The sequence below is a fragment of the Salminus brasiliensis genome, chromosome 14 (assembly GCF_030463535.1).
Source record: "Salminus brasiliensis chromosome 14, fSalBra1.hap2, whole genome shotgun sequence".
Taxonomy (NCBI): domain Eukaryota; kingdom Metazoa; phylum Chordata; class Actinopteri; order Characiformes; family Bryconidae; genus Salminus; species Salminus brasiliensis.
Window position 1 is genome coordinate 14,010,337 of NC_132891.1, and position 24,806 is coordinate 14,035,142.

Here is a 24,806-nt window from a genome sequence, read left to right on the forward strand (position 1 = left end):
CTCAACTCCCAGACCTACTGCCAGTACACCTTCTTCAAGCAGAGGTACAGAAAGAAGTATCGTTCAAGAAAAACATGCTTTTCATGCAGGACAATGCTCTATCACATGCATCCAAATACTCCACAGGGTGGCTGGCCAGTAAGGGTCTAAAAGAAGAAAAGATGATGACATGGCCCCCTTGTTTACCTGATCTGAACCCCATAGAGAACCTGTGGTCCCTCATAAAATGTGAGATCTACAGGGAGGGAAAACGGTACACCTCTCTGAACAGTGTCTGGGAGGCTGTGGTGTCTGCTTTTGAGTGTCATCGTAAAGAAAGGTGGCTATATTGGTCACTGATTTGTTTTTGTTTTTGTTTTTGAATGTCAGAAATGTTTATTTCTAAATTGTGTTATATTGGTTTACCTGGTGAAAATAAACAAGTGAGATGTGTATATATTTGTTTTTTATTAAGTTGCCTAATAATTCTGCGCAGTAATAGTTACCTGCACAAACAGATATCCTCCTAAGATAGCCAAATCTAAAATCTTTTTTTCCCGCCTTCCTTCTTTTTTGATAGTGTATTTTTCACAACACTGTTTAATAAATCATTGTACTCATAGTTTGTTACTATTTTGTTTGTTCCAACTGGTCAGCAAACCTCAGGTGAGCTAAATACTAATCATACATTCTGTATTGTGTATTATGAGAATGACTTTTGCCATTTTCCCCAACATTACTACACCGAGGAAGATTTAAGATGACTTGATCCAAATGTGGACATCAAAATGTTTTATCTATGATTTTTTCCTTCACCCCCAACCCTCAGCTAACTGTGGGCAGCTGGGATTATAGACGACCTCTGACAACCTCTGACCTTTTAACCCGACAGTACATCTTTTTCGATGGGTGGATGAGGAGGAAGGAGGAATAGGAGGAAGGCAGTATAGGGCTATGAATAAGGCTCCACATACATGCTACGTTGCTATAGTCCATCATAATCTATCAGCCAAGGGAAACCTCAGGGCAGGAAGGCTGCCATGGCTCTGATCTATGACGAATGCATGGCGCTCCCTGGAGATGGGATAGTGTACGAGAGCTCTCCACCTATCAGTGTTTACCTCCCCTCCCCCAATCCAATCCCCTACAGCTACTGCAGAGAGCATGACACATGCAGTCATCTGTCATCACCAGAACACCTCTATAGGAGCAAAAGTGGAGCAGTGTGGGATTGCACAGTGGAAAGATTGATAAGAAAATCAATGTGTGAGATGTACACAAGTATCTTCAAGCCTTTTTAGTGGTGAGCTATGCTTGAGCCATGCATATTTTAACCCAGCAAAAAGAGTGGCTGAAAATGTGCCTTGAATTTCCATGTTTAGATTATTTAGATTATAGAGTGTTCAACCTCAGAAAAATACAACATCAGGTCTGCAAAATAATCATGATATCAGAATATAATAATGATCATATAGTGTAGTATAGTTTAGCCTACATTTCGAATTAGGTTTATGATTAATTCTTAGGTGTAGGTTGAGCTGCAGGTTGAGGTTCAAACAGTTGCATTGGTTGCATTGTGTCAGTAATCTGTGCATATGCACGATTGTCGTTCTATATTTACTACACATTGTATTAATCCTAAAATGGTCTTATTGTCACAAATGTACAAATTCCTTTGAGACCAGGCTGGTTGAGGAGCCTATCCAGGTCCGGGGCCTATCCAAGATCAATGGGCACAAGACCAGACTTACCTCCTGGATAAGGTGGCAGTCAATCGCAGGGTTGAATTTATGAAATATATATATATTTTTTTATTAAATTGCCATAAACTTTGTATATATCTAATTTAGGGTTGGTTTCCAGGACAAGGATTAAGCCTAGTATTAAAAGAAATTGCAATGCCAATAGTGTTTTACTACTGTAAGGCATCAGCAGAAAGTTAGCATTAAAACATTCAAAGGTGGGTTCCATTCACGTGGGTTCACTTCGAAAATCAACAAAAAACATAATTGTTTATGGGTTCCTGTGTAAAATGCTTCATATTTTTGATTATTAGTTAATAGTTATTTTTAGAAACATCTTTCATGTGTTATTTGAGTGTTTGAGAATAAACAAAGAGGACACTGCAAGCTTGGTACCTGCTGCAGTGGTTCAAAAGAATTTTACATGCCAGTACCCCCTCAGACATTAAACCTCCTGTGGTGAATCCTCCATGTTCCTTACACACACATGCACATATTGCTGTGATGCATTTTAACACATTTCGCCTTGTAAAATCAATCTCTCTTAATATAGCAAACATGTTTACATCAACACACCAGATGTACTGAATAAATAAATAACGCTAGGCATGATTCTGAGGCCTGTGCTATAAGAGTGCTTCACTCTGGAGTGCTAGAAGGAGCACAGGGATGAGGTAAAGGATTGAACCTGTTCTTCATGTGTATTGACAGTCAGCTAAAAAGTCAGCGTTCAATATGAGGGCACACATGAGTGTGTTGAGAGAGACTGTGGCTGTACAAACGAACAGTGAATAGCAAAATGTTCACAAACATGTGACACAGATATCATACGGTACAGTAACTCATCAACCTCAACAGTTCAACAGCAAATGACACAAAATAGCTACACGTAAACAAAATCCTAGTTGCTAAAGGCTAATCACAGCAGCATTCAAACTAACAGCTCATTACGACCACAAACTAAACCAGGCTTGATCTTACCAATAATGGTTAGTTAAAGATACTCACTACTGTCTGGGAGTATATTCATCCTTTAAAAATTAAGCATAACGGAGCTGCAAAGTAGCTTTGCTGGCCATTACAGTTATTAAACAGAAATACCTAATAACAGATGAAACCAGTGAGCAAAGGAGTATACAGTGTCTTGATTTGACTCTTTAGGTTTGGCAGTCAATCAAACACACAATGTAAAAAGTGGCCACCGACCGTTAATCTATAGCCACTATGATTTAGTGGGCAGACAATAGAGAACTCCATTGTGGATGTAGAATGAATTAGTCATTATAAATACATATATACTGTGCTTCTGGATCCTTGTCAAGCCAGTATCAGACCATAGTGGTTGATACTGTGTTCAGCCCACGGCAACATTAAAGTGTAAAGGAGTTGGAGGTGGTTGAGGTGGGCTTAAACCAGCAAAGCACTGATGGAGGAAAGTGCCTGGCCGATTAACATAGTGAAGAGGTTGTAATCTAGGGAGTGATTAGAGTAGGGGTGAAGAGAATGGACTAGGCCCTGTGTAGGCCGTAAGTAAAAGGTAGGATTTCACATTTTGTTGCCATCATTCAAAATGTCTCCTTTTGTAAACTATTTTTTGTTTAAACGCCATGTTACTGACCATTAGGTGGTCCTCACATGGGACGCTTCCTGTGTGAAGATCGCTAAACCCTAATCTAATATTGGACATTTGAGAAGTCATGATAGCTTGTGTTAACCTATAGTTTTATTGACTTTCATTTACTTGAAGAGAACCTACATCACATAGAGCTTAGGTGTCCCACATTACAGCAATTTATCTTAGCATAGATTCACACATTATGATGCATATCAGAAACCTTAGACCCCGGTTGCAAGTTCAATGTTCAAGTTCACTCGTTGTGCTGTGATTATTACTGATGTTTGGGTTGTACTGGGAGGGGTTTTGGAGGTTGAATGCATCTTGGACAGATGGATGTGTTTACACTGATATGAGATGTGGAGATTTGTATCTGCTTTAAATGGGTGCATTGACACTGTGCCTTATCCAGATATAATCATGATATTCAAGACGCATGTAGTGAACATGTGTATATGAGGTCTGAGTTTCTGTTTAACATTTGATATGAAATATCTGAAGTTATTGACGTTTAAGATACCGTATTGTGAATGTGTTGGTGGTGATTTTAGTATACTGACTCCAGACTGAATGTTTGTGTACGCTTTAAATTCCTGAAACTAACCTAAACCAGACTATAATCAGTATGCACTTGGGATATCTGATGCGGCATGCCATATGTGCAATAGCTGTGCATCCCCCAAGTCCTAGGTAATTTTCTGGATAAAGCCCCCCCAACTACTTCCAGCACACATTTGGCACATAAATCACAGCAGCCATACCTCCACTCCAGCCTCATAGTCAGATCCATCCAGCAGTGTGACTTTCACAGGCACTGTCTTTGGTCTTTTGGAGGATTTCTGCGGGGATCTGGACACCCTGCTGGGTGTTTTCTCTGATGAGTCGTCTGTGTCTCGGTGCTCATCCGACATCTTTGAGTCGTGATCCTAGGAACAAAGGAAAGTGTTTCAAGAGCACTAAAGCAGCGCTGTTGTAACAAAACCACTTATGTCACAGAAAATGCTAACTTTATAGAAGAATAAAAGTAGAATCAAATAACTTTAATGTTCATTCACTGAACTAGATTTAATTCGGATTAATTTCGGATCATTGATGTTTTTATCAATTCAGTCACAGTTTTGGCGTTGGTTTCAAGTTTTAATAGAGCACCTAATATATCATCACTGTTACGCATTATTCTTATCTCCAAAGTATCTGCAAAATGGCAACTTTAAATGTAAAGGAAAAAACCTTAACATTCAATGGACAATTCAATTAATTATTTATTTTTAATGTTATTCTTATCTATCATGGCTTCCGTACAATCTCATCCTTCTTTATTTTAAAAACAGTGAAATACAAAATAAAGTTTGCTCACAGAGTCACAGATTAAGTGAACACTGTGAACATGTTTAAATAAACAATTAAACAAAAATGTTAAACCTTCAGTCTGACCAAAACCTTAAATGTTAAACTCTGCTCTGGATCAGGAGAGCTGGTTAGCCTTAGCGTAGTTATCTAGCTACCATGATAACATTCTGCTCACCACAGAACACTTGCGATTTTGAATGAAGAATGAAGATGAAATGAGACAGGTTCTACACCACAGTACTGACTGTGTTCCAGCTAACTGAGGCTCAAATCACACACGTCTAGAGAATAAAGCCTCATACCTAAAAGCACAGAGTAGAGTGAATGGTCTTAGCACTGTTTTCAGGCACATGGTTAAACCAGGTTTGCTTGCTTCCTCTTTCATTTGAACTCAGCATGTCTCTAAACTCGCAACTATGTTGTTTTCCGAAAATGAATAAAATACTGTGACAATGTATTAGATACACACAGAACAGACATATGACACTTCAGACATGTCATAATTTGAATGAAATACCATCCTTATTTGGAGATACCATCATCACTTTTAAATTAATGCATTATAAGGTATTAAACTGTATAAACTGCACAAACCTATGTACTACATGAAGTATGGGTGATCCGACTCATTTTGATATCCAAATAACTATAATGACAGGTAACTGTTAACAAACTGAGACCTTTGGGCTGGTCTTCCTTTGAGCACCATCAGGCCCCTGCAATTAATCCAGAATACAGCGGCATGGGTTGTTGCTTCTGAATTCAGCCATGTAACTGCTGCGTTCTCTTCACTGGCTTTCTGTAACTGCTGCCCGCATCAGGTTTAAAACCCTGATGCTGGCCTACAAAGCCAGTGGACCAGTGGACGGAGTCCGAAGTTGCTTTCTTGCTCACGTTTGAGAAAAATTTATATACATCACAAGCACACATGCACATCCCTAACTGGAAGTAGAATTATTTACCTCATGTGTCACATTGCATGAAATGACACAGTTCACACAGTGCTGTGTAAACATCAGAGACCATGCGAGACCTGGTAGACCACCAAAATGTCCTCGTCAGATAAACAGTACTGATGGCTTTAGCTTTAAGAGAGAAGAAAATCAAACTCCAATCTCACTTTAAATCTGAAAGTAAATCCTTGTGTTTCTGTCCATGCCTACACTGTGAGAAGATGACGCAACACTCTAAATGAGACAAAAAAGAAGGACATATTGAGTTAAAAATGCTGAAGCGGCAGGTGTTCTCAGAATGAACTGCGTCCGGGCCTCAGCATCACTGTGATTGGGATAACCCTGGATGGTGAGAAGCAGAAAATGCTTCTAAAACTGGACTGAAACTGAGTCTCTAAAAAAAAGAAAGGAAGCTGGGAGAAAGGTAAATGATGGACCTAGTAAACACTGAAACATCTGATATTTTACACTAATCAGCCATAAAATTAGTAGAGGTGACAGGTGAAGTGAAAAATGCTGACTATGTTCATCTACAATGGCATCTGTCAAGGGCTGGGAAATATATTAGGCAATAAGTGGACAGTGATTTCTTGAAGGTGATGTGTTAAATACAGGGAAAATGCAACTTTGACAAGAATGAGGTGTTCCCTTAATGCAGTGGGTCAGTACCTACCAGAAGGACAACCAGTGAACCAGCAGCAGGGTCATGGGCACCCTTAATGCGATCCATGGAGGCCCACCTCACAACTTACAGGTTCTGCAGCTAATGTCTTGGTGCCAGATTCTACAGGACACCTTCAGGGGTCTTGTGAAGTCCATGCTTTAAATGATCACGATCTGTTGTGGCGGCACGAGAGGGACCTACTCAATATTAGGTGCTAATATTATGGCTGATCAGTTGTTGATTCATTTTTGAGGCTTCTGTGTAAATTTCTGTTAAATATATGTCTTCTGCTTTGTTTCCTGACACTGAATGAATAAATAACGTATTAATTATTAACTGTTTTGAATACAAATTTAATGCATGGTCTCTGACCTTTGCACAGACAGTATACAATAAAGATGTAACATGCCCTATTGCACTGAATTGCACTGCATTGCATGCTGGCCTAAGACTCCCCACCTGATTGGCTCTTTTGCTGTCTCCCTCCATGGCATTCTTCACATCTGAAGCGGACCCCTTCTCCGACATTCTGATCACTCACAATCCTGGACAGAAGGAAAAGGAATGGTAAGACGTCAAGGTTAATTGTCACACACACAACAACACCACTGCCAAACGTCCTACCCTCTCAGCAGGATCAATATCAGCCCCTTTAGTGCGAGCTTGTCTAAAACATCCACCTGCACTGCAAAAGAAAAGCCCTAAGGCAGTACAGCTAGTTCCCACCTCCACCAAAAAGCTTGTGTACATACTGTGAGAAATACCATTCTCCTCCCACATTTGCAAATAAACCTCTTCATAGATTGTGTATGTGGTTTGGATTACATTTGAATATTCCTCTGTTTCTGCATCACACACCTGAAATCTTTGCAATATCATTTGCGGTGGATTACATTAACGTAAAGGCTAGTAGCTCTGTACAATGTAATATTCAAAAAAGAATCTTTAGTGGATATTTTAAAAGATTCAACCAAGTGAATTCTCAGGAGCACTTTCATGTTGCGATTTTTCCATTCTACCACATCCCAAAGGTGTTGTTCATAAAAACACTTCAGCTTTGTGACATGGTGCATTATCACACTGGAAGTGGCCTGGTTGTTGCTTTAAAAAATGTCTGGCCCTACAAAATCGAGATTCATCAGACCAGGCAAGGTTTTTCTAGTCTTTCAGTTTGTGGTGAGTCCACTGCAGCCTCAGCTTTCTGTTCTTGACTGACAGAAGCGCAATCTGACGGGGTGTTTTGCTGTTGTACCCCATCTGCCAATTAGCAGGAAAAATGGGCAATGGTAAAAATCTGCGCTGCTTTGAAAAGAATGGTGTTCCCATAAAGCAGTGGTCAGTAACTACCAAAAGGACAGCCAGTGAACCAGCGACAGGATCATGGGCACCTAAGACTCATTGATGTGATCCATGGAGGCCCCACCTCACAATTTACAGATCTTAAAAGTATCTGCTGCTAATGCCAGATACCACATGACACTTTCAGCAGTCTTGTGGAGTCCATACTTCAAATGATCAGATCTGTTGTGCTGGCACAAGGGGGAGCATTAGAAGGCTGTAGCCATAAACAAATGACTGACCCTACAAAAATTTGATTCATCAGACAGGGCAACAATTTTCTAGCCTTTCAGTTTGTGGTGAGTCCACTGCAGCCTCAGCTTTCTGTTCTTGACTGACAGAAGCGCAATCTGACGGGGTGTTTTGCTGTTGTACCCCATCTGCCAATTAGCAGGAAAAATGGGCAATGGTAAAAATCTGCGCTGCTTTGAAAAGAATGGTGTTCCCATAAAGCAGTGGTCAGTAACTACCAAAAGGACAGCCAGTGAACCAGCGACAGGATCATGGGCACCTAAGACTCATTGATGTGATCCATGGAGGCCCCACCTCACAATTTACAGATCTTAAAAGTATCTGCTGCTAATGCCAGATACCACATGACACTTTCAGCAGTCTTGTGGAGTCCATACTTCAAATGATCAGATCTGTTGTGCTGGCACAAGGGGGAGCATTAGAAGGCTGTAGCCATAAACAAATGACTGACCCTACAAAAATTTGATTCATCAGACAGGGCAACAATTTTCTAGCCTTTCAGTTTTTGGTGTGTCCATGCCCACTGCAGCCTCAGCTTTCTGTTTCTGTTCAGAAGTGCAACCTGACGTGGTCTATTGCTGTTGTAGCCCATCTGTCAATCATTTTTTCCCCTTATTGTATGATTCTGAGTCTGAGAACTCTAGAGACTGTTCCTAGAAGATGACTAGAGTTCTAGAAATACTCAGTCCAGACCCACTGGCACCAAAAATCATGCCATTCTAAAAATCACTGACATCACTCCGATTTCCTCTCCATCCCGATGGCTGATGCAAACCTTACCTGAAGCTGTTGGCCCATATCTGCATGATTTTATGCACAGCACTGCTGGCACATGATGAAAGCTTTAAGTGTTGTTTATCTGAAGGAGGCAGTTTAGCTGGTCTGCCAGGTTGGGCACAGTTGTTAAGGGTTACCCTTTTCTCTGTAGCTTAAAATCCTATGGCTTTTTTGAACTCCTTTTCTGGAAACTCCTGATTTTCCTTCAACTTTCCCTTTCCTTATGCAAGTGTCTAACATCTCCTGAAAAATCAAGAACTTGTACTTAATGGCAGTTTTAACTGCACATCAAAAACAGAGGTGGGTCTTTCTGTAAGAACATACGGCACACTTCCATCCTCACGGTTTCTGTAAGTCCAGTTCCAATAACCCACACAACCTTGTGCTCTCGCTGACATTTAAGTCAGTCGGCAGATTAAAACTTATCTCCACAACCAAGTAAGCTGCTAATTTCCTTAAGCGCAAATGGACACACAGGCTGCTTTAATTAACGAGGGCAGTCACTGAGAGCCCTCATCCGTCTCGTGAAGAACGCAAAGCACAATGGCACACTGTGGAGAGCGAACATTTCACAGAGAGCTAACCCAGTGGTACTTAGCCTGAGCAGTGTTGCGAGGCACGTTCTCTCGCTCTTTTGCTCTCTCACTCTCTTGCTCTCTCGCTCTCTCTCTCATGCTATTAGAAGCGATGCCATAAATTATATTAGCTCAAAGCCCTCTGGTGTGGCAGATGCCTGCATCAATGAGAGTGCAAGACAACTGCCTTCTGTTATATGGAAAAAAGGGAGAGAGAGAGGCAGAAGGAATATATACGCAGAGTATATTCACGTAGTGTTGACTGTACTTTTTCATTTTCATTATTGTCTTCCTATTGTATTTCATCCCATGTTTCTATCAACCAAAAAAAAAAACAGATTCTCTAATGAACAAATTCTGGGGTAATGTTAATGCCCATCTCAACCAGCCAACCCATGTTGTTTTTCACCACCATATGGTCCTCAATCGTAAAAGCAAATGTTTCCAACCCATTTAAGGGATATCTGTTTGTGCAACAAAATATGACGACCCACTAATGATTTAATAGCAGCGATTTAGCAAGCTGTGATGAGCAGTGTGAGCTGTATGACTAATGTCAATACATTAAACTGTAAGAACCCTGCTGGGCAGTATTAAGATGATTCTGTATTGTGAGATTTCACAATGTTATAAAAATATCAGATGGTGTTTTTTTATAGATCGGATAAGTTTTTATTGGTAAAGTCAGTGAACCTATATTTCATGAGTGGTGAAGCTCTATTCCAAAAAATTACCTCAGAAACATTTACACTGGATACTTTTGTCTGATGCTCTTTTTTATGGGTGTCAGAAAATACTAAAATATCAAAAGTACTGCGATATTATATATCATAATTGGATTCTCAATTTTTTCATTTATAGCTTACATGTAACGATTGGTGTCAGACAGCAGTTAATCCTGTGTTGTAAATAGCAGTGTTGTACCTCCTACTGTTCTGACTGTATGAAAAGTCAACTATTCCTATACTTAGAAATCACTGCTCCCCAATGAAAAACCTGTATCTTCATTTTTGTATGTTTTTAGTCCATTTTCTTCATGGTTTAAACCCTGTAGCTGCTCTGTACACTGTGAATGGACCAATAGAAATGCTCTACATTACTTGGAATAAACTATTATTTTACACTGACTTCCATTCAAAGTTAACAACAGGACAGCAGCGATATGGTAGTGTGTTTTTATACTGTGACAGTTTTCTCAAAATTTAACTGTAAAAATCACAATATCTCACCCTGCCTTCTGTATCGCAATATATCACAATATATTTAATTGTAACCCCTGTATCATTATATGAATTGTATCACTAGGTTCTTGAAAAATACACATCCCTAGCTCTATGTGTAGCATCTCTATCTATATGTATATATGTATGTGGCATCAGGAGTCTTTCCCAAGGACTCTTATTAGAGTAGTGTATTTTGTTTCCCCAGCCAGGGAATCAAATCCTAGTACGCCATAGGAAAGGCCCACTACACTACACAAACCTGACAGAGCTTGAGTTATTTGGTTCAGTTTCTGTCTTCTACACTCAAAACTGTATTGCAGATGGACTCCTCAGTCTTTCATGTATCATCTTTTGTGAAAGCCACTGTTAACAAGGCATCTCGCTGCGCCTATCAGAGTACAGTGGATAGGGGGCTTATATTATGCATGAACCTTGCTCAAATAGCTGGGCTTTTTATAAAGCAATCAAAAAAACTACAGACTGTGATTTTGGGGGTTAATTTTCTTAGAGCAAGGGTAGGCAACTGAGGACCAGAGTCCAATATAGTTTGGTGATTTCCCTTATAGTTTGGTGAGTTCCCCTTCTCTGTGTTAGAGGGTGGCATGGAAAGCACTGAAAAAAAGTTTTACTGGGGAATTTGCAATCAACCCTACCTATGTACTGTATAATACAGCGATTCTTGACTTTCGGAACTGAACATGCAGCAGTGCTGTGCACATGGTAAAAACATTATCATATAAATATTAATACTAACATTTTAATATCATCCTGCAAACCTAACTACATTTCAAGAAAGGAACACTCCTAACAAAAGGGTTCTTTAGCAAGGGTCATGGACCTGTATACAACTTATAATAAACCTTTGGATACTCTTTGGATTTAAAACTTGGTTTCTTATAAAACCTGAAAAGAAATGGTACTGCGTAGCACCAAAAGTTTCCCACTATAGTTACAAGTCAAAGGTTCTGTGCTTCTTAGACCCAGTGCAGGTGGTGGGAGACAGGAGGATGACAACCAAGCTGGCATCCATGCTGGAGAACAGCTCCCACCCCATGCATGAGACTCTGGCAGCACTGGGCAGCTCCTTTAGCAACAGGCTGCTTCACCCCAAGTGTGTGAAGGAGCGGTATCACAGGTCCTTCCTTCCTGCTGCCGTCAGACTGCACAACCAGCACTGCTCCCAGCGGACCACATACACACACACTTAACTACACACACATGTTCATGTTCAGGGAATACTATGTGCAATATCCCACCCCCATGTGCAATTAAGAGTCTTTTGCTGTAAATAATATTATTTATTGCTTTTTTAATTCTTATTTATATTGTGTATATAGTGTAAATTATTTATCTACATTTTTGTAACTGAGTGTCTTGCTATCCCTTTCTGCTGTTGCACTGGGAATTTCCCCACTGCGGGACTAATAAAGGACTATCTTATCTTATCTTATCTTATCTTTAGTAAAGGTAATGGTTCTATATAGAACATTGATCAATGTTTTGAGTGGACTATGTAGAAAGCTCACAGCTCAAAAGGATGCTTCTTTGCTTCATTAAAATATTCTGTATATTGGTATAAAACTATAGATAGTTTTTTTTATAAAACCTGGTAATAATTGTACTAAGTAGAACCAAAAGTCTTTCACCACTGTTAAGGTTTCTTAGAAAACACAGATCTCTCGCTTCTTTGCCTGGTTAAAGGGTTCCTTGAATTGGTAAAAAAAACATATAGACAGTTCGTTATAAGGAACTATTTACGGAACTATTTTCCAGTTCTGAATAGAACTTTTTTCTGTATATCAAAACAGTTGTCACTGCAGATAAAACCGGTACACACATACAACCCCGCACTAAATAACACAAACTAACTGAATTTTATTTCTGTTATCAGTGTGCTTAGCAGCTCCCCTCAAAACAGTTGAGGAAAATGTGGGGAAAAATATGTACACCACTGAGCCTTCTTCATACCCTTTGAGCGTACCAGCGACTATGTAAACTTCTGTTTCATGTTTAATGGAGTTACAGTCACAGTGTGACACCACTCTGTGTATGCAAATCATCTTCATTTCCATACCATTTACTGACATCATGTGGAGGGGAAACAGCCACAAACCCTGAAAAGTAAAAAAAGGGAACTAATGCGATTAAATACAAACATCCCGGTCCAAATAAACAAACATACTCACACTATAACCTCACTGCTTTGCATTCAGTAACTACCAACCGAAGGCTTAGCCATCTGTCAGGTTGAAGACAAATGTCTTCTGCACTTCATTAAATTCGCCACCGATCCATACTGATTAACTCCACTTGCTGACTGGCTTCTTTTACCCAAGGACTGGTTTTGTAGCTCTACAATGGAGACTGGGAGCTGGTATATAAATTACGTTTTTTGATTATCTCAGCTGTATGGAGGGCTGCTGTACTACGGTCTGCAATCCACGTTCGGATGTTGATGCTAAAGTGCTGCTGCGCGACAGAGAGTGGAAACGGCACGGAATTGTTAGGGGAAAGAATAAAGCGGAATGATGATAATGATCACCGTGGAGAATCGCCAAGATGAAATGAAAGCACTCCGCATCTTGTTAACCTAAAAGAAGTCATGACTCCAAAGCACTGGAGTGATCTCATCTATTAGAAATGAGAGAGCAGAATACTGATGCCGCAATTTGTCCACCATCAGTCACTTGCCAATATACTGGCTGACCACTCCAGCCCTGTCGAGACAAATAGGAGAGGCAATATTTCTGATTTACACATTAAAGAATGTACGTTATTTGCAAAGTGTTCTATATAATACTGAAATACAGTGCATATAAAAAGAATTCCTAGATGTTTAACCCTTTTATTGCCTTTACACATGGATTTATTGTCAATATACACCATCATGGCAGAATGTTATGGCCACCTATGTAATGGTACGGAATAACCACCCTTGGCTTAAATGATACTAAAGAGACCTTGTGGCACGGACTGCATGAGGTGATGGAAGGTGTTCATTATAGAGGTTAACTGGTCTACAGTGGCGCATCAACTCGCCAGAGTTGTCATCGTTCCCCTCTGGCATTAGCAAAGCATTCTTAGTACACCTACACTAATACAGCTCTATAACATCCCCCTTCTCCCACGGTCACTGTCATATCAGAATATTATGACCACCCCTGGTTTGGAATGAATCAGCCCAGAACATCACAGATGCCTTTACAGGGTTTGCAGTACACATAAATAAAATATGAACATACCAGTCAGTTGTATCGGAGTGCAAATCAATCGTCAAGGGCAAAGGATATGACAATAGGTACTAGGCAAAGGGTGGTAGCATCTCGGAAAACACCAACTTTGTGGAATGGTTTAGAGAGGCCATAGAGAAGGTGTGCTGAGAATGGACTTCTTGCACACTGAGTGCCTCCCAGTAGCATAACATGTGGTGCTCCATAGGCCACTGATGCCAGAGGGGAATGACGACTCCGGCGAGCGGTACAGAGGAATCGTTGCGCCACTGTGGACTAGTTCACCTCTCTAATGGACACCTTTTGTCATCTAATGCAATACTTCAATGTCAATGTGAAACCAGATTTCTACAAAATAATGTTCGATTCAATACAAATATATAATGTAAAATAAGTGACTGTATAATATTCCCTCCCTTTAAAGTGACTGACCAAATTCAGTAGTCATATGTGTTCTTCCTCACTAGTCTTCTTCTTGTATGGTTACTCAGTTTGATTCACAAATGTGCAATATTCCTTCTTTCCTTGACAATCTTATTTATCCCCTGACTTATAGCCTTCAATAACCTTTTCTCAGAGTTACGTAGAGTGTTCTTTTGTCAAAAGCCGATCTGTACCAAGAGCCCTTCGAGGTTCAAACACAGCTTGACCCACCATCCTTTAAGATGCACGGAAGACAAGCATCCCGACTTTTTTCTGTCCTGGTACTTAAAGTGGAACCAGGGTGTCTGAAAGGCAGAGTCACTTGCTGTCTTCAATTGTCGACTGAAGACCTGAAGACTCTAGGAGTATTTTCGTAAAGTGAAGTCATTTGGATTCTAACCTGTACAAAATAGCTAAGCAAGCTAAGACCAAGAAGACCAAAAAAAATAAAAAATAAAAAATGACTGTAGTAAGGGTTCTTTGCCTTGTAACAATACTGAAAGCCTTTTTAGGCCAGGAACCATTTAGGAAACATCAACCTTTAAGGTGAATGTACACAAAAATATACATTAAACAAAGAAACATTGTAATATATCCCAAATGTATCACAGTGTCAGAGGACATTTAGGTTTGCATTAATAAAATTGTGCTGGCACTCTAAAAGAATATATTACAGACCTGCCAGACCTGGGGGCGTCATAACGTAGGCTGCTCGACCACTTTGAGTTAAACACAGTGTATGGCACAAAAGGCATCCACCAAGCGCACACAAAACATGAGGCGTCTTAGGGAGAAAAACAAGGAACGAGCTTGTCTTTCCCCATGAAAAACAACTGTATAATAACACATTTCTGCTAGATAGACACCATTATTAACCACAGAGAGACTAATGTCTAATGTAGGAAATGCAGCCTATAGCAAGAAACTCTGTTACAGAGCTCACATTAACTTGTGGAGTGAAGGTGGGGTGGATGGATTAGAAGTTCTTGGGAAGGTACTCTGAGGTTAGATGATCTAAAAGGCTTTCTGGCTTTAACATTTGTACTGTTCTGTTTCTGCAGACTACTCAGAGGATCAATCCATGTCATTTTAGAAAGCTACCTCCTGCGGATTGCCTGGAAAGCAAAGGTAAAAAGAAAGCAAAAAAATAACAAATCAATGTTACATTTGTTCTTAAAATATTTGAAATATTATTTTGAATGTTTTTTCACTGACTGGAGGTGCTGCAGCCCCTCCAGCACCCCTCACATTCCACAGTAATTGTGTTCCTATTATACTCTGTTTGATAAGCAGCTTTATATGTTCAGTTGCTTTTCACACAGGTCTGTTGGGAACTGGTTTCATTCCAAATTCAGGCTTAAATCAAACTACCTATTCCCCCACATTGACAGTGAAAGCATAACACCACAAATATGGACAAATGGGCAGCAGCACAGAACAGCGCTCACAAACAAAGGAGTGTTTTTGGGTGGGTTGAGTCCACTGCTCCTAATACCACAGTCAGCAGCGCTGAGATGAAAAACGCCTTATGGTTTTATGTGACGAAAACAGCAGTAGGAAATATAAAGCTCCCGAGCTTTACCCCAAACTGTCCCTCAACCACAGCAGCAACAGAGACGAAAAACACTTCAGAGTGCATCAAGCAACTCTGCACAGAGTCTTCTCAAAGCCAGGGATGAGCCATCATTCTCAGACATGTAACTAAATTGAATTTAATGCACTATATGGACAAAAGTATTGGGACTTCTGCTCATTCACTGTTTCTTTCGAAATCAGGGGTATTAAAGACTTGATCCTGCTTTTGTTGGGAGTAACTGTCTCTACTGTCTAGGGAAGGCTTTCTACAAGGAACATTGCTGTGATCGGGATTTAATTGCAATCAGCAACAAGAGCATTAGTGAGGTCCGGATGTTGGATGATCACCACCCTACCTCATCCCCATCTCCCCAACTGACTCCAATAGTGCAGGATGATCCAGAAAGCACAGTCCCACTGTTCCACAACTCTAGAGGCTTAATACATCTAAAGCCCATGCCTGGCATTAGGCACAGTGCCAATAAGTTTGTGCTTATCTGCTCCAGAGAGTCCTAGTCCTTTGTGTGCATTTGTCAGCAGTAGGTGGAAATCAAATTCACTAACTGCATTCATTAAAAAAGGGTGTCCACAAACATTTGGACATCTAATATGTAAATCCTCCTCCTCCCAGATAATCCCACACCAAAACATAATTTAACCCTTTCCCTCTAAGAAGGCCCCCAGGCTCTCGTTCAGGCTCTTGTCATCTCAAGGCATGACTACTGCAACTCCCTCCTGGCTGGATGACCTTCCTATGTGTGCCATCAGGCCCTTGTCCTTAATCTTCCTAAGTCAGCCATGTCACTCCTCTACTACACTCTACCCTACTTCACTGGGTTCCTGTAGCTGCCCATATTAGATTTAGTACCGCTGGCTTACAAAACCAAAACTGGACCACCCACTCTGTACCTGATTACAATGGTCAAAAACTGATCCGTAACAAAGTCCTTTGAGCTTTAGGTACAGCTTGGCTTGAAACACCATCCTTCAAGACTCGTGGTGTCCAAACAGCCAAGCTGCTGATGTCCGCAAATGCTGTCTGACGACCCATCTCTTTTAGAAGCACTTATTCATCACTGATAGTAAATTTATTAAAGCTTGTGTTTGCACTTACTTTGATTTCTTTGACATTGGGGTAAAGTGTAGTTAATGTACTGTGCATCTTGTGTATCTTCAGTGCTGACTCATATATTTGGCGGTACGTGAGTCTTTTTTGAACTTTTTTGGACTATTTCCACTGTCATTCCAGATAAGAGCAATTGCTAAATGCCATAGGTGTAAATGTAAATATGATACACAAAATATGGTGGACTACGCAACAGGTGCTAACCAATCTATTGCATTAGCTATTATTCAAAAAAATTATTCATTATTAATCTCCTAAAAATTAGTCTGCATCAGTGGTCCATGTTATATCCTTACAGGTTTACTAAAGTGTTTCAGGCTGCAATTCCAAAGTAAGATGCTTTCTGAGCTGATCTTACTAGAAACAAATTTGGAGACTTTCTAATTACTGTCTTTTATTTGTTTGATTCACTTTCTATTCTTTATTTTGATCCATTCACATTTTGGAGGCTTACAAAGTCTTTTTTCACACACATTCGTTCACTGCTTATTTTTATCCACTAGCTAAGACTCCCCGTGAGGGCTAGCATGCGCCTCCTCCAAGTTACATAAAGGCCACCACTTGCATTTTTCAAACAGCTGAACACACTTGGAGGAGAACACTAATTGCCCGTTCTGTGACATGCATTTACACTCAGTGGTCAAATGCATCTCTGGTTAGTCAGACTGAAATCCGATTTGTATGTAGGCTGGAATACTGGTGTTTCGGTTGTACTTGGAGGGGTTTTGGTTGTTGAATGTGTCTTAAAGTGACAACTGCATTTACACTGTTATAACGTGGCTCAAATGTGTCTCAGACCACCTCCTGAAGTGGGTTGAGTGATGGGATTTGTATCTGGTATACATGCGTCCTGGGTGGGTTTACCCTTGCCTTTCTGTGTGGCTTGAACCTATCCAGATGTAATCCTGATACTCAAGACGTTTGAAGTAACCAGGAGTTAACAGGGTCTTGGATTCCAAGAGACAGTTCCCTACAGTATCGTTGGCCCTACACAGCCAAGACTGTTGCGTTACTTCAGTAACTACACAGGGAAAAAACTTGGAGATGCTGTTTAATATGATATGATGCTAAAATTATTATTTTTTAATACTGCATTTGTTACTTTATACAAATCAATAGTTATGCTAATCCATGATTTAGTATCCCTTTCTCTATTTTATAAATGTTTATGTATTTGCATCACATCAACATCAGCCTACCGTTCTTACAGCCTTCAAAAAAGCTTGTTTCATACAGACAGTGCTGCACAAACACTGTTGTTGATACAGATTACTTAGTTAACAGTATCGACTGAAGTAGCAATATGAGTGCTCTTGTCTGGTTGCATCAGTTATGCAGTTGTTGAAATTATACCTCTCCTGGAAATGTGTTTTTGTGCAGATCACTTTTACTCTTATCCTGTTCGGAACAGAAATTCAGCCTGTAGTTCTGCAACAATGTTTCAGAAGGTAGTCGTTGTCGCACAAATAGCAGGTATTTGTATTTTACTACCATTAGAAATCATTCAGCACCAGTACTACTGTAGGCCACTATATTTTACATTTGGTAAGAGTTGAGTGAATAGGCTACAGCAGATGAGTGATTTTCTCATTTTCTCAGACCACACCTCAGTCAAATGTAGCTTTAACAAGAATGCAGATAACATGATACCTTCCCTACAGAAAGACTGACTGTGGTCTCACAAACATTCCCCAGAAATAGTAGAGAAAAGGTGGGCGACTAGATGAAGTAGAGCAAAGACAGGAGTGTGACACTTTCTCGAAAACGTTAATTAGCACAAAATATTTTTTTTTCTCCTGTAAACATATAATATGATATTAATATCCGTGACAGAGGCAGAAATCTGTGCTTAACATTTTGGGATTTAGCGCTTAAACCTTCAAAACCTCACACATGTGGCATTTACACAACAAGAAACATATCTTTGCATAACCTGGGGAGATTAAAAAGGGCAATAACCCAGCACTTGTGGAGGTGTTTGGATGCAGATGACTTTTAAAGCCCCCCTCTTCGAGAAGGAAGAGTGACAGAAAGCTTGGTTTCATCTGGGATCTGAAAAGGAGCTCTAGTGCATCCGGCCAGCTTTGAGAAACTCCATTTTCTGTACTTTGGGGCTCTACAAAAGCCAACAGAGAGAGAGAGAGTGCATAATGAGTCCACTTTCAAAGCATACAGCTACAATTGTTGGTTGAACAATTGGCACCGCATGCAAATCTTTCAGTGATACGAGTTAGGAAGTGCAGCAGTTCACACACACACACACACACTATTTGTAATTCTAGCAGTGTACGTATGTGCTGCACTCCGCCTCCTGTGTTAATATTCTAAAGACCTCTACTGGAGAAAGTCTGTTTTAAATGGCTGAAATTAAGCAAACACACACTTCCAAAAACACACTCTGATATTAGAAGTATTCGGATGAAAGTAGCTGATCAAAGCTATGGAGTCTAGTATCATTAAAAATACCATATTCCTTCCAATGCTGCTGTCAGTGATGAGCATGGTGATAGATACCATGGGAAATGTAGTCCTAGAATGTCCTAGAATCTAGTATGTTTGAGTTCAAGTTTATTTAAATAGAGCTTGTAACAACAGCTGTTGTCACAAAGCAGCACAAAGGAAGAAACCTTGAGAGGAACCAAGACTCAAAAGGCTAACCCATCATCTCCTCTAGATGTTCTAGAAGCAAAATACAGCAGAAAATCAACTGTGACTTTTAAGGTAATATATTGTTATGTTGTCCCGAAGAGGTTTTGGCTTATATAATAATATATGAGGATCCTCCTCTCTCAGGGTGCTGAGAGACTCAGACTTATTGCGTTGGTTATCCTAGGTTTTTATTCCACTCTCCTGAAGTGCTAATGTTAGCACTGTTTTCCCATGGCTTTTTGCATTACTTCCACATATAATTTCGTTATGACTGCCAGTGAAATGCAGTAACTTCAGATGTTTCTCACTCAGGGTGCTGGAAATGACCTTATTTCCAGTTATTGGTTTATGTTATTGGTTATGCTGACTTTAACTCTCTTGGAGATTAAGTTCTAAGTAGGGTTACAGCGACATACGATTAGTACTGACTAAAAAAACATCAAATCACATCAATTTCTTACTGTTTTCAGAGTTTAAAAACCAAACAATCAATCGATGAATGGAAAAAGTAATCAACTGATTAAAAAAGAATTATTAGCTGTAAAAAGAACTCCACCTAAACTGCAGCATTCTTATGTATTTATTTATGTTATTTAGTAGAAAAGGCTACAAAACAAAGAAATTATTAAAATCCTAGCTATCACAAACATTCAGGGTTTCCACTACATGTATTTTGCAGTGGCCGTCACCGCCACTTCAGGATTTACACAACAGATACAGAGATTTTAACGACAGATACAGGAGGTGCTATCTTTACACAACTGGGAGGGAGGGAGAAATAAGAAAGACAGGGAGGAAAGAAAAGAATGATTTCACAAATGAAAAGAATTCATAAAGTAATACAAAGCCCATGGCACACAGTATGTGCTGTGCCGCCTCCGTGGCACCATGCATCAATGCACACAGGCACTTTATCATGCCGCCACGCACCACACTGAATTTTTACAGTAACACATGAAATTAAAGCCATGTGGAGACCACAGAAAGCCACAGTTGATCACTGTAAATTTACACAGAGAAAGGCAGCCAGTATTTTGGTAAACAAACAAATGGCAAGGCCAGGTTACCTCGGCTAATGTTACTGTCCAAACTCTGTACAACTCTTATCTTTCTGCTCAAAAACAGTCAGTTCACAGTAGGTGAAAGATACTATATGTATAAATGGATCTAAGGGAATAGTTACCAAAGTTTGTTGTGCAGTCTGTTTCTAGTTGTTTGATATTTCCCAATTTAATATCTTTTCACATTCATCTGGCAGAGGGGGGGTGGCTGAGTGTGGGTCTGCCGCTGCTGCTAAAAAAACACTGGCATTGTTTCATACAGTCCTAAAGGCTTGTGTTCCTCATACATGAATATGATGCATGAATTATAATCGTCATGCTAAAATGCCCAGCAATATCAGAAAGTGCATCGACATTATTCCACTAATGTCGTCTGTATCGCTACTCAATCACTGGAGCTGAATGCCTGTTCTGGTCCATGCAGGACCTAATCAGCTGTCTGTGAGAGATAATAGGCAATCAGACACAGGCTAGTCTGCTCTTATCTTCTGTAAAATGTCCTTTTTTTGTTCTAGATGCTTCTTTTCAGCTACTGTAGGAGGATTTCACACAGGCTTTTTAATTTTGAGACCCAAAACAGAAGCTTGAGGCACCAGTTAATCACAAAGTGTACCACATAACAAAATAAGCTGTGGAGATTATCTCTACGTACAACATACAAATATCTTGGAAACAAGGTGCTGTAATCGTCTCAAGACATCAGTTCAGGTGATGCATCACTGAAACTAGAAGTAATGTAAGTACAATCTGCACTGGCTTGAGGTGCTTCGATACTCATCTACGCAGTGGAGCTCAATGAGACATGCTTGACATACACTGTACTTTGGCTGCATGAAGCCTTGTCCCTTTGAAAATGGCTGAGGCAAACCCTTTATAAAAGACAAGGGGCATTTCAAAGCCAAAGCAAATTTTCCATGCTAAGCCAGCCAAGGTGGCCGGAATGAGTTCTGAAGCCTCTGAAGCCAAGATGACCCACTCACACGTGGCCTGTCCACCCCCTGTGTGGTCCGAGACATTCATTTGAGCGCATGAGGCTGCATGTTAACAAGTATGCCAGCAAGTCGCCGGTCAGCTCTGGCACAAGGTCTCATCGTGATCAAAATTGCGTTTGACATGCGAGACAGCAGGTCATTAAAATGCCAATAGAAAGATCAAGCCGCCTTTATGGGCCCAAAGTGCCGCTCAGAGAGCGATATGATTGCTGACCTGAGATCAGATTGCCCCTGGTGCACGAGCGCCGTCATGCCTTTGTCTATTATCTTCTCGTCAGAAGTCAGTTTGATGGCGAATAATCTTGCAAAGAGGCATCCTGCTCTGAATGCTGATGGCAAATGAGATGACAGAGAACCCATCCAAAGAATGGCTTATATGTGACTGTATGTGTTGGGAGGGATTTGGGATACATCGGGAACACAAAACATCACCTTTATGGTCTCTTCAGTGGGCAGGGGATTATAGAGCTTGGGCATTATAGGACAGAACTCTCAGAGTATCGCTTGCCAAAGCTTCCAGCTTGGCCGTACTGAGCATTGAGGGCACAGTCAGCTTCTGGCATATAACCAGACCATATGGACATATTGCAAAGTGAACTTCTTGTTACCAGTGAAGCAGCCTATTTTCCTTTGTTACTACTAAGCCAAAAGAGCGGTAACCTTCAAGAGCTAGAGCTGAGAACTCGTTCAGCAACGGTGATGCAATGCAGTGTGATGTATTAACCAAGACGAGTGGTGAAAGCCAGATGATGGATTGCATTTCCAGAGCAATGTAAAGTAATAGCACTGTCCTTAGAGTCAAGAGCACCCAGAATTGCCCCTGTCTTTACCTTTATCTGTGCTGATCACTAAATTAGCAGCAGGCTCAGAGGAAATAACAAGTGCAGATAATGACTGTACATGTGGGCTGATGGTTAATGAGGTGATTTTGGTCTTATTTGCCCAGATATCCAAATGGATAAAAAAAAATCTGATTCATGACAGCAATGCTGAGCCCTTCAGCAAATCAGCTGAAAATTAAGCATCATCACTTTGGTCATAATGCTGTGCATATAAGACACATGCACATCCCTGTCAAAACTAGCGATATTCACACTTCAGATGTGACTTCCAATTACCTTTCACTGTAATGACAGAAAAAGGTCATAGGCTTTGTTCAGACATTCGTCTCATGTCCGATTTTTGGCATTTTTCATAGAATGTGATCTCACTTTGATCCAACATTGTATTGAAGCTAAGCAAGATGGAGCTAAACCATTCCTATAACTTTGTGTGTCGTCCTTAGTATTTACTTTTTTGCTCCTGCCCCAGGCAGGTCTGACCAATAATCAGAAGAAGAATGTTCTCACATGGTTTGTTGAGATGCATTTTAGTAGGCTTGAGTAAGAATTTGTCCCTGAGTGAAAACTAACTGAACCAAAAGAAAAACGCTTTTACAAACTAATTCGAACCAGAGCGAACCAACTATAGATGTACAAACACACTTAGTGTCGGAATGTGCAACAGGAATGGCAGAGGTGCACATTTACATATTAGGGACATTTCACTTTATTTATATAGAGCATTTTATACTATTGTTTATATAAAGCCAACTTATATAGCTTTATATAAACAATGACAGAATTAAAGCAATATAATAAATAAGCGTCAGTCTTTTCCCGTACCCTACACAAGAAAAAAAAAAACAATCTAAGGGACAACAGTCTATATACCATGTTTTTATCATGGTCTAAACACAGCGACTGCTTCAGTAAACATTTGGACTTAAAGCCTGTCTCGGAGTATCACTTGAAGAGCCTTTTAGCCTCTTAGTTAATGTTAGCAACTCCCGAGGTCAGCTAACACTAATGTCCTGGCCTCTCACTGTTCTGTTTGCAGTCTGTTTCCAATTTATTTCAACCCATGAAATCATGGTGGCTTGGACGAAGATGGTGTGTCGGCTTTGTTGGATAGATGTGTGCGGAAACACAGTGAACATGCTAATGTTTAAACTGTATTTTTTATGAATGTCTGTTCAAAATCAATGAAAAGAAACGTAGGTTAGCCGCGGGGTCCAAAATCGCAATGTGAACCTAACGATCCTACTTAACACTTTACTGCAGAATCGCAGTGTTCACTCCTTATTTAAATATGTATATATCTGGTGGCCGGTCACCGTTTGCAGTGCTATTGCCTATTGCTTTGGTATGAATATTTCCAAAGATTAAAAAAAAAATCTCATTCACTATAATACACACTAGCCAACAAGGCCCAAGCTTCCACATACAGCTTATCAGTGTCCATTTTCCACCAGCATCTGAACAATGCACTCGAGGATGCCAGCTCGCTTAGATAAACGCCCCAAAAGCCGGCGAAATGATGGGGCATAATTCCCTGCAAAATGACGGCCATGCTATGCCATTTGTCATCAACTATCTTCCCCTGCACTCTTTCCCTGCAGCGTTGCCGACGGAAAAAACGGGGGAACCATGCTTGCGACCAGTCCTCTGTAGCTCAGAGCGCAATCACTCATCTGTGCTGCAATCTGTTACAGGAATCCATCATTCATGGCACAAAGTCACGGCAGCGGAGGGGGAAAGCCACAGGACAGCGCCTGTAATGACTCGAGTCAAACATGCCAGCAGTTCACGAGAAAAGATTTCAGGAGAATAAAAATGACCATGGGGGAAAAGCAATAACGCAGCACTTCCTCTTGTCTTCCCGTGCAGGGAAGCAGTATGTGAGAGGGAAAGTTATTTCGGGGAAGCGTGTGGCACGCCTGAAAGCCACTGTGGTGGCCTTTCACAGGCCACAAAAACTGCACTGTTCCCTCTCCCAGAGAGCTTCACAGTAATTCGCTGTAATCGAGCTCTTGATTGGAATAATGCCAGCTGATTCTTATGGGCAAATTCCCCATCTAACTAAAAAAGAAGACTTTCTGTATAGCTTTGCTAGTCCAGCTAGGGGTGGATATTATGCCAAAAATATAACATGATTATACCTGACATTTTCATGACAATTGAAGTTTACCAAAATTCATTTGACTTGATTTTAATGAGTTGAAACAGAGACAATGCACGTACACAACAGTACTCTTCCAAATAAAAATGCTCTTTAAAAAACAATGTTTTTATCGAACATATTTAATACACACATCCCAACAACCCTCTTAAACTCCACAACACTGTCAGTGCTTCCAGATATAATTCCATTACATTTAGAATTAATCAGACAGCTTGCATTGCTTTGCACATACTGATTTACTGAATAATGATCCTTAGGATATAATTTGATATCATGATA

The 24,806-nt window shown here is 40.3% G+C and overlaps 1 protein-coding gene across 7 annotated transcripts in view; it reads right to left on the bottom strand.

The window, feature by feature from the left end:
- LOC140577364 (band 4.1-like protein 1) overlaps nt 1-24,806 on the bottom strand; it is a 73,316-nt gene that overhangs the window by 35,148 nt on the left and 13,362 nt on the right. For all 7 annotated transcript variants that reach the window (XM_072697306.1, XM_072697309.1, XM_072697308.1 and 4 more), the window contains exons 2-3: nt 6,763-6,848; nt 4,098-4,262 (exon numbers count right to left, since the gene is read on the bottom strand). In XM_072697306.1, coding sequence (XP_072553407.1) covers nt 4,098-4,262; nt 6,763-6,831 — 234 coding nt within the window. In that variant the 5' untranslated portion in view covers nt 6,832-6,848. The remainder of the gene's footprint in view (nt 1-4,097; nt 4,263-6,762; nt 6,849-24,806) is intronic.